The sequence below is a fragment of the Rhinichthys klamathensis genome, unplaced genomic scaffold (genome assembly GCF_029890125.1).
Source record: "Rhinichthys klamathensis goyatoka isolate OS25496 unplaced genomic scaffold, OSU_Roscu_1.1 h1tg000423l_1, whole genome shotgun sequence".
Taxonomy (NCBI): domain Eukaryota; kingdom Metazoa; phylum Chordata; class Actinopteri; order Cypriniformes; family Leuciscidae; genus Rhinichthys; species Rhinichthys klamathensis.
Genome location: NW_026606921.1, coordinates 49,627 through 60,988, shown reverse-complemented (window position 1 = coordinate 60,988; position 11,362 = coordinate 49,627). Strand labels below are relative to the sequence as shown.

The window sequence follows — 11,362 nt, the reverse complement described above, 5'->3', positions numbered from 1 at the left end:
CACGGGAACGACCTCCAGGATGACAGCCTGCTGCACGGGAACGACCTCCAGGATCACCAGACTCGGGACCACCTGGACAGTCACGGAGGAAGTCTTCCTTCTCCTCCTCCGTTTTGGGACCACCGGAACTGGAACCACCGGAACAGGGACCACCGGAACCAGCGGTGAAGGACGCTCGGGGCTGAACATCACCGGACCATGGTCAGGTCAGAGAATGACCGAAATGGAGAATGCTGTCGGTGCTCACCTCTAGTATGTCCTCCCCTACGTCCTCCACAAGTTCCCCTAAACTTGACCAGACGGGTTCCCCTAAAAGGCTCTCTGTCCCAGGTGGAAGGCTGCTCAGGGGACTTGACCGCCACGGCCTCCTCAGTCTGGCGGGTCCATCACGCCAGGCACTGAAAAATGTTCATACGAGGGGGAACCTCTTCAACTCTTGAACTCCCCCTCTGCTGCCTCCTCTCTGACCTCGTGGTTGAGGAAAACCCGCAAAAATCCATACTGCTGGATCTTGTAGTGACGGAGTCGTTCTGTCACGAAACACACACGGGAACGATAGATCCAGTTGCAGTATTTAATGAAGTGTAATCCAAATCGTAGTCATCCAGACAAGGTCAAAGTCCATATATCAATCCAAAATACAAAACAACAATAAACAAAACAAGAAACAGACTAGAAAGACAGACCTCAGAAGTGTGGTGACAATTAGTGACAACTCAGTGACAAGGACTAAAACAGACAGGGTATTTATACACAGAAACTAAACAATGTAATAAGAAACAGCTGCGTGCAATGAGGAAAGCCAAAGGATCGTGGGAAATGCAGTTCCAGAATGAACGGTGATAGTAAGGGAGAGAGACCTCTAGTGGAACACCCGGGGAAACACAAACCAGACACTGTGACAGAATGACTCAAAATTAATGATAGTGTATAACACACACGGACAACTTTACAGGCATAAATTATCATACTAACTCATTAGAATATGAGATAAAAAGTCAAAATTACAACATGTCAGTTATGAAATTGTCAAAATTATGAGAAAAACAGTTAGTCAAATTATGTTAGTCATCATGTGAAAAAAATCATTGTACTAATACATATTAAGTCAGTTTTAAGATTTTCTCATATATGACTTATAATTAGGACATACAAAGTTAAACTTATTTAAAAAAATAATCATAATTGACTAAATATTTTTGTCACAATTTTTACTATATTTTATGACATGTCACAATCTCCACTTTTTATCTCATAATTTTGATATTTTATTGCATAACTTTTCTCAACTATGAATGATCATTTTCTTAACTATGAATACCAAAAGCATGCTTTTTTAGTTTATAAAAAGTTGAAATTGTGAGGGAATAAAGTCTAAATTGTGAAATGAAAGGAAGTCAATATTTTTTCATCATAAGTCAAAATTATGATTAAATATCAAAATTATGAGATAAAAAGAGGAAATGGTGACATACTGTACTAAGTCATAAAATAGCCAAAATTCTGACAATTTTTTTAATCATATTTTTTTTAAATCATGAGGAATTAGAAAAAAGTCAAAATTGAGACAATTTCTTATGTGACATAATTGTGTTTCCATAGGGACAATGGTAGTTGAGTCTAAACTAAAAGCAGAAAGTTGTAGAGTATGGCAGACAGTTAAAGGGATAGTTCACTTTGAAATTAATTTTTGATATGTTTTAGCTTACCTCAAGGGCATCCAAGATGTAGGTGTCTTTGTTTCCGCAGTAGTTTCAATTTTGATATGTTTAGGTCAAACCGTTCTTGTCTGTCAGTCATATAATGCAGGTCTATGGTCACCACCTCAAAGAGCATGCACAGAGAAGTCCAAATTAAACATGATTCAATGACTCGTAAATGCAATAGCCTAAGCGGTTTGTGTGAGAAAACGAACAGTATTTATATATTTTTTACCTCTTGTAAACACAGCCACGTCCAAGTGATCTGAGGGCGCAGGCGCTTCGGTCTGCGCAAGCGCCGGAAAGCGCCGGAAGTGATCTCTCGCTCGTGTACGTCACTCATTGTTTACACAGAGATTTCGGAAGTGTTACCTTTCACTGTGAAGATCTAAACATTTTTAGATACAGGAAATCACAATGGAAGACGATTTCGATTTACCAACAGACAACGTTGAATTTTTTCACAATATTTAGATCACTAGAGGTAAAAACGATATAAATACTGTTCGTTTTCTCACACAAACCGCTCGTTTCGTGTCTTAGGCCATTGCATTTACGAGTCATTAAATCATGTTTAATTTGGACTTCTCTGTGCATGCTCTTTGAGGTGGTGACCATAGACCTGCATTATATGACTGACAGACAAGAACGGTTTGACCTAAAAATATCAAAATTGAAACTTCTGCGGAAACAAAGACACCTACATCTTGGATGCCCTTGAGGTAAGCTAAAACATATCAAAAATTAATTTCAAAGTGAACTATCAATTTAAGGAGGAAAATGAAGTTTCATATCATCCATATGTCGGCAATACTGTGGTTTCTAATCAGTCTGTATTGACTTGGAAGTCTTAAAGGGATAGTTCACCCCCCAAAAAAATTACATTCTCTCATAATTTACTTTTCAAAAAGGAAGTCATAATGTGGAAAGACATGATAGTTCAATGTTCCTTTTATTATGTTCTCTGGTACTCGGTTCATAAACGTTCATAGATCCGTAGAGTTTGTTTTGTTTAATATAAAACAGAAAGACAGACGCATCTGTGGAGCTTCCACAGATCAATGGAGAAATGGATAATAAAGATGGTCAAATAAAATGCAGGATGACCAAAAGAAGGATAATGAACAGATACAGGAAGAGGAGGAGCAGACAAACACACAAACAAAGGACAAACACACCTAAATCACCCTGCACCGTGTATGATCACAACACGACCTCATAGTCCAGTCAAATTTATTTGTATAGTGTTTTCTTCACAATACACATTGTTTTAAAGTAGCTTTACAGAAAATCATTACGTCAAAGTTTATAATATCTTAATATGCAAAAATGAAAGCTTCTTTATTGGCATGTATGTTTAACCTTTAACAACGTGGAACCTTTCCGTTCCACAGGAGGTTCTTTTTTATTTTATTTTTTTTTTTTATTTTTTTATGAATATGGTTTATGTCATGGTGAATTAAAAACTATTTGAAAGTTTTTTTTTTAATTATTATTATTATTTCAGATTAAAACCAAATCATTACAATAGTCCAAACAGCATCATCCTTCATCCAGTAGTAGGTCCAGCGCATTTATAGAAAGGTCAAGTTTTTTTAAACTGCAGAATGAGGATGTAAAAGACATGAAACGGCAGAAACTGAATCTGTCTCTCCTCCTCTTTAGTGAAGGACTCCGTGAAACTCTTCTGTATCTCTCCTCCGCTCAAATGTGCCAACGGGCTAGTGTTGACCATGTTGACACAGGCATAAAAACATCATTAGAGCCATTCTGAGCTTATCAGTTTTTTTTATGGCATTGTTCACATTATCATTGGATGCTGCACTGCTTTTGTCCTGCATCATTCCAAACTATGGACTCTCACTGCGGCTAATGTTGCTTAAATGAGTTCAGTCCCGCCTCAGGAAACCTAAAGGACATTAGTAAGGTATGAGATGATGGCAGACATGAAGCTGTCAAGAGTGCTGATAAGAGTATGATGCTCAGTTTTGCACGAGTGTAGTGTAAATGCAGAATGTTCGTAAAATAAATAAATACATTTTCAAATTTATTATGTAGAATTGCATAGCGCCTATAATATCACTATTTTCATTTATTGTGTTTTAGGATGGTCTCGCATGAGACTTTCTATAATCTAAATCTCTTCTTTGATGTTCTATCATGAATTCCTCTGTTAACCACTAGATGGCACTATAAGATTTTTTTTAGTTCACCAAACTTTACATCAATCAAAAGTTCATCCTTATTAATATGAGTTACCGTTTTGTTACTCTTTAGCACTTAGCAGTGTAATATAATTACAGATTACGATATCAAGAACGATAAATATTTATACATAGCTATTTTATTTTGTACTAATAGTTCATTGGTATTTAAGTCAGTTAATTTGAAACTAACTGGACACAATTTTAAGGAGTTTGAGCAAGCTTTATCTTCCTAAAATTCTAAATCTAACACGTTGCGCAGTTTATTTTCCTCTTACATACAATTTCCTCAAGCTGCATGCATATGCCTTCAGTCTTTTCTTTCTTTTCTTTTTTTGGTTACCGCATCCGGCCTCCCTCAAGGTTTCACAACAGCATCTCAACTAAACGCTTTCACAACTGAGATCCATCCGAAATTGTTTTTTTTTTTTTTTTTTTACCTTTAGGAACAAAAATGATGAGAGTTTCGTCAGAAAACATTTGAAGATGCACTTTCTGCACTCCGTTTTCATGTTCATGTTCGTAATATCTGATGGTATGTAGCCTCTACGTTTATGTTTAATGCAACAGGAAAAAAAACTCACTTTACATAACCCTCTTTACAATTATTTGGTATTTAAAAACAAAATATTTATTTCTTTATTTTTTTTGTGGTGACCGCGTCTCTTCCCTTGACTTTTCAACATGAAGTCCACGACATTAGAAATGTTTAAATGTCGTTTGTCGATATTTCCGGAAGTAATAACTGTTTGACACGCGCGGCGTACTTCTTAAGACCCTTTAAACTACTAGCAGCTACTACTACTACTACTACATGTAGCCTACTACTACTAGCTACTACTACTACTATTATTACTACTACTCCCTCTACTAGCCTACTACTAGCCTACTAGACCTACTATTGTTATTGTTATTACAATATTATGAACTATTGTTGTTTTAAACTGTCTTCTTTATCTAGAGTTGGGTGAAAAGATCCACATCTTTTTTTCCTCTTTTCAAAACATCAACCTAAAAATGTAGCCTTATTATAAAAAAAAATCATGTATTAAAATATATATATATTTAATTTTAAGTTGCAATTTCTATTATAAATTATCTTATAACTGTACCCGTATATACTATATCTATAAATCTAAATATCTTGCCTTATTTTTGTTTGTTTGTGTTTTTTTTTATACACATTGGTTGTAGTGTGATTGGTCTCTTACTTTTTAAGCTACTGTGTCTTGTTAATTTGTGTTTTTTTTTTTTTTTTCAATAAAAAAGACTCTTTAAACCCCCAGAGTAATTCACAGCCTAATTATATTTTTGTATAAATTGTATTTAAATAATTTGTGTTAAAAGCTCTGACATATATATTTTTATTTTAAGAAGGTACCCTGGAGTTTATTGTTTGAGGTTCTGGTCCTCTGGTTGCTCCGCTGGGAGGTTCAGTGGTACTGCCCTGTTATACTGAGATACCGGTAGAAACGGAGAAGCTGAAAGTTGTATGGAGAAGAACAGACTCAGAGTCTCTGGTTCATCTGTATGAAGATGGTGAGAGTCGAGCAGAGGCCCAGCAGCAGGATTATCAGGATAGAGCTCATTTCTTTACTGATCAGATTCAACATGGAAACTTCTCCCTCCGTCTGGACAATTTGAGAACAGAAGACAAAGGCGTTTACAGATGTAAAGTTTACAGTCAACAGTTTGCTGACAAAACTTTAGTTGAAATAAAAGATGTTGGTGAGTGTGAATCATTTCCGCCCTACTTTAAATTTGTTTAAAACAAAAACAAGGCTGAATACTGAATGTATGTAATATTTTATTCGGAAACACTTCTTTCTTTTAGAGTACTTGCAAGTATCAGGATCGAGTCGCTCCATATCTGCGTCTGTGGGTGAGGACGTCACTCTGAACTGCTCTGTCGACTCTCACATCAAACCTGAACACATTGAAGAGGTTTCATGGAGGAAAACAGATGAAGATGAAGATATTCTGGTTCTGCTCTACCAGAACAATGAAGCTTTTCCAGATTCATCAGATGAGCAATACAGAGACAGAGTTGAGTTCTTCACTGATGAAATCCCCAAAGGAAACTTCTCTCTCAGACTGAAGAGTGTCAGAACTGAGGACAAAGGAGTTTACATCTGTCAAGTGTTTGCTGGAGTACTTTCAGCCAATGCAACTGTGCTACTGGAGAGACTGGGTGAGTCGACAGATAAATCAGAAAACAATGTAAACCTGAAAACTTGTGTTTTTAATGATTTTATTCTCTTTGAAGAAATGTTTATACATAGAACTAAAGGGACTGATCACACACACCTCATGTTACAGGAACCCATAAACAATAGTTTAGAAAGACGAAATTAGATAAACCTATAGCCTGTTCTTTGTAGCCTAATGTGTATAATCTTTCAAAGGCTCCAAACATGGTACCGTAATAACATTTAATGTATTTTGTTTTTGTTAAATGAATAGGCATATGCATTTTGTGGTAATAATAATACAGTTTAATTTTTTTGCTGTACCGTATGTTACATTATTGTTATGGAGGGTTGAAGTTTTTGTTTATATTTGTATAATCAATAATTATGGAAATTGTTAGGTCACTTTATTACAGAGGCACAGAGCCCCTAAAGAGATGGAAAATATTATATGGGAGGAAAAAAATATATTTCAAAGTTTTGCATTCCCCCAAAAACCTTGCATTCGCTCGCAAAACGTTTGTGTTCTTTACAAGCGAACTCAAAGTTTCTCGGGGGAACGCAAACATTTTGCGAGAGAAAGCAAAAAGCATTGACTTAAATAACTTACTTATTCTTATTTTTTTCTTTGCCATGTCCCTTTAGAGGCTCCAGACTCCATCAATGCAAGAAATGCTCAATGTAAACTTGGGGCCTGAAGAAAACAAAATCATTGAGAAACATTGACCTAGATTAGAACCAATAGACTTAGAAACATTCTAAATAGAACCGTAATCAAACTTTTCGAGTGATACAGCAGCAACAAATTCTAAATAAGCTTACTCCTAAAATTCCATTTGGCCGTTTAGTTGCACACAGTGTCCCATAATGCTGTTGTGTAACTGATGTCTGTGTTTCAGGTTTCTCTGTTTCACATACAACGGTGTTGATTCTCTGTATTATTGCATCTGGATATGCACTGTTTTTTTGCCTCAGACGAGGAAATGGAGGTATGTATGCTTCAGAAAATGTATTCAGAATTTTTTTTATAATTAATTTTCATTTCTTACTGGAATTGCTGTGTATCTCTCCACTAGACACAAGGCTGTATCTTCAAGTTTCTTTTTTCCTTTGCCCGAATATTACTATGCTGTTGGCTTCTATCATCTGGCGTGTTTTGGAAGGTATTTCATCAGAACTATTTTATCTAAGATCTATTACATTCACATCACAACATAGACCTTACATTTAATTTAGTTCTGTTAAGGTACAGTATCTCTTAATCGTTTTAGAATGACTTTACAAATGCTCCACCAGACTTGCTTCACTGTCTTCATGATATTGCTGAGTTATACAGTATTTCATCACAGAAATGATGTGTTTCAGGTTCTTTGTATGAGACCTTCTGTTGCTGTGTGCTCTATATTCTCAGCCCTCTGAGGTCATTTTGGGTTACACCATTAGCCACAGTTGTTCCAGGTTTGTTTTTTAAATCAAATATATAACACACATAGCTGTGTCTACTGAGATTTATTTACATTTCTCTAACAGAAGAAAGGGATTAATAAAAAAAATACATTTCTGTTTTAATACTGTTTTAGTGCTTTGCATGATTTTTTTTTTTTTTTTTTTTTTTTGCAGATACGATTCTGAAGTATATTATGATTCCACATGCTAACCATGCAGTATGTCTGGCGGCAATGTATTCAGGTTGGTAAATCCACAATTTGGTAAAGTAAAAACTGTTGGTCTCGAAATGTAATATATTCCATAATAATTTTACAACAGTGTAAAATAACAGCTTTTCCCATTTATTTGTCACTGTTTTGTATTTAAAATTGCACCTAATTTTCCGACAAGAATTTATTTTGGTTCTGTTGTAATACAGAAGTAGTGTATTTGTTATTGTTCATCATTCAAGCTCATTTTCCAGTGTTTAAATTAATAATATAAATTTCTGTCAGTCCTTTTAGCTGAACATTTCGAAGACATCGACCCAGTCATCAGAACACTCTTCTTTTGTACACTTGTCCTGATGTGTGTCCTCTTCATCATACGTGAGTGGTTTTCCAACATCCTCAGCTTGCTTTACATGCACAGAAAAGTGAAAACACAGCATTAACAGTGTTTTTTTTAAATAGCATTTTTACTGAGAAAACCTCAGTTAATCTCAATACAATATTGTACAATATGCATATTTCAGATCTTAAAATGACTGTATCCATCATTTACACAACCACATCATTGGTCTTGACGTTTAATAATAATAATAAATTGAATTTGTAATGCACTTACATGAAAAAAGCATGTAAGTGCATGAAAAAAGCATGAAAAGAGCATGAAAAAAGAAGAAGACACGTTTAATGTCCATAGAACATTATTTAACATTAGTGCAAAACTGACTTTCAAAAGATGGTGAAACATATTTCTTTAGGACATTTTCTTATTGGTGATATGCAGTAAGTGTGTAGGATTTTTGTTTTAGATTTATTGCTATATATTGAATTGAATTCACATTTGTTTTTATAATTTATTTATTTTTGTACAGAATTGGCTAAAGAGAAGATGTTGTCATGCTCTGGAGAGTTATGCAGAAGGATGTACAGTAAAGTTGTACATTCTTGTAAACCACTTGTAGCAACTTGTAGCTTTTCATTGCTGCCTTCATTGCAGCTCGCCCTTCTGCTCTACACTCGGGTTTCCTCCAGTACTGGTAAGTAAGAACACTTTTGAGCAGATACTGATTGAGAATTAAGTGATTAACCTCCTAAGATACAGTAAAATAAATGTTTTTGTATTTAGTATTTTTTCATGTCATTACATTTGTTTAGAGCATAAAAAACAAAAGGAAAAACAAAAACAAAAAAATATTATATTATTTTTTTTTTAAATATTTTATTCATAATTATGTTTTGTCCTCTGTAGAGGACACCAGATCTCAGATGTTTAACAAAATAAAATATGAAATCACATGTATAGGCAAAAACAATGGGATTTTTATTTAATTTACCAATCAGTTTTTATATTTCAGGATTTTTTTTTTTAACCAAACTTTGTTTAAAGATTATTCTCAACTATATTATAAAGGATGTAACGGAATTAATTAATTTACCATTTTACTTTATGCAATATGTGGGTAAAATGGCTATAAATGGGTTTTACACTTTATCTAATTAGTCCTTTAGTCCTTCGGATGAGACGTTAAACCGAGGTCCTGACTCTCTGTGGTCATTAAAAATCCCAGGATTTCTTTCGAAAGAGTAGGGGTGTAACCCCGGCATCCTGGCCAAATTTGCCCAGTGGCCTCTGTCCATCATTGCCTCCTAATCATCCCCATATATATATATACACTAATTGGCTTCATCACTCTGTCTCCTCTCCACCAGTAAGCTGGTGTGTGGTGAGCGTTCTGGCGCAATATGGCTGCCGTCGCATCATCCAAGTGGATGCTGCACATTGGTGGTGGTTGAGGAGATTCCCCCTTCCATGTGAAGCGCTTTGAGTGCCTAGAAAAGCGCTATATAAATGTAATGAATTATTATTATTATTATTATTATTATTAATAATTAGCATATTAATGTGTTTTTGGATCAACGTGTGTAAAAATGGGAGTAATATTTGGCAACATTTAAAAAAAAAAGATCTAATGTTTCATAGATGTAATTTCTTTCCCTTCACTTGTTGTGTCTCAGGAAATGCCTGATAAACATGATTCAAGTCCTGAAGTCCTCTACAGTGGACATGTATGAAATGAATGCCCTGTTCTGTAATAGAAAGTCATATTTTGATTAGAAACCCCAAAACATTTTCCTGAGATGTTAATTTATAACAAAATTTGAAAATGAATTTTTTTTTTAAATGATTATCATATTTCCATATGAGGAAAGTTTTAAAGACCAATGAGAAGTTGTTGTCATGGTGAAACATCCAAACATTTGGTATCTCTGAAAAGCCCTGAATGTGCTTTTATATAAAACTGTGACACAAAACTTGCATGGTGTCAGAGAAATTCACTAAAATATAATGTCCTCAACTGAGGACAGTGGGTCCCAGGAGGTTAATATGCTTGAGGTGCAGTCATCTTTGTCTGCTTCTTACATATTCATTATCATAAATAAGAATGAAATAAGAAGCCGCTAATTTTGTTGTGACAATTTAATTTTGGTAACACTTCACAATAAGGTTCATTAGTTAACATTAGTTAACTACCGTATTTTCCGCACTATAAGGCGCACTTAAAAGCCTTTAATTTTCTCAAAAAACGTCAGTGCGCCTTATAATGCGGAGCGGCTTATATATGGATGGTGAACACACGTTCACCAAGACGCGGAGACAGCGCCGGCCGACTTACGCCACTACCTGGCAATGGATCGTGGATGCCTGGGCTGATATATCAGTCTCCTGTGATCCGAGCTTTCACGAAGGCTGCAGGCAGGAATAATCTCTTTATTCAGCCAGCTCATATACCCGTATTTACTTCCTGTTTTCGGCCGAAGTCCACAGTAGTTGATTGTCGAGTTCGCGCGCGCGCGATCAAACCTCCTCCACGTGTTCAACATCTGATTCGGATGAACTATCCGAATCCGAACTATCCATTTGAGCTGATATTCTCACATAGAGAACACCACACAGCACCGTCATCGGCTGACAGTCTGAGTCTCCACTGTTGCTTAGTTACCAATGATCGCGCGCGCGCACTCGACAATCGCCTACTGTGGACTTCGACCGAAAACAGGAAGAAAATACGGGTATGTGAGCTGGCTGAATAAACATCATTTTTATTCATATCTTTCACATTTACTGGAGTCAGATTCACTGTGTTCACTCACATGGCTGTGCACTTGTAATGACACATTAAGGTTGTTAAGAGGCTAAAAGCAGGTTTAAAACTTGTCCCGTTTAAGTCAACAGGGTGCAAATTTTAAAAAGAGGATAACACGGTGTAGGCAACACCGGTTTTTGTCGTTGTTATCTGTACTGACAGCACTCCAAATTTACCAAAAATGAGCTCAATGTTAAAATTGACCGGAGTTTTCCTTCAACGTTTGAACAACGTTACCATGGGAGTGAACGGAGTTGTCAGAACGCTTAATAAAGTTTGACTTTATCTGACTGTTTTGTTGACATTTGTTGACATCTAGTGGATGCATAACGCAAACGCAGTCAAACGTTTGACTGCAGTATCTTATGCGCTTTATAATCCGGTGCGCCCTATATATGAAAAATGTTCTAAAATAGGTCATTCATTGAAGGTGCGCCTTATAATCCGGTGCGCCGTATAGTGCGGAAA

At 35.7% G+C, this 11,362-nt stretch overlaps 1 protein-coding gene across 1 annotated transcript; it reads left to right on the top strand.

Moving 5' to 3' along the window:
- The first annotated feature begins 230 nt into the window (after positions 1-230).
- Positions 231-7,128, top strand: LOC130070982 (junctional adhesion molecule-like). The gene is made up of 5 exons (XM_056235586.1): positions 231-330; positions 5,306-5,632; positions 5,739-6,095; positions 6,993-7,053; positions 7,098-7,128. Exons 1-5 carry the CDS (start codon positions 231-233, stop codon positions 7,126-7,128), a joined length of 876 nt encoding a protein of 291 aa, XP_056091561.1.
- The last annotated feature ends 4,234 nt before the right edge of the window (positions 7,129-11,362 follow it).

Excerpts from the sequence above, each read along its gene's own strand:
- LOC130070982 (XM_056235586.1), top strand. The coding sequence starts at position 231 with ATGCTGTCGGTGCTCACCTCTAGTATGTCCTCCCCTACGTCCTCCACA. Across the intron at positions 6,096-6,992 it reads TGTGCTACTGGAGAGACTGG|GTTTCTCTGTTTCACATACA; the intron begins GTGAGTCGACAG and ends TCTGTGTTTCAG. Across the intron at positions 7,054-7,097 it reads ATTGCATCTGGATATGCACT|AAAATGTATTCAGAATTTTT; the intron begins GTTTTTTTGCCT and ends TGTATGCTTCAG.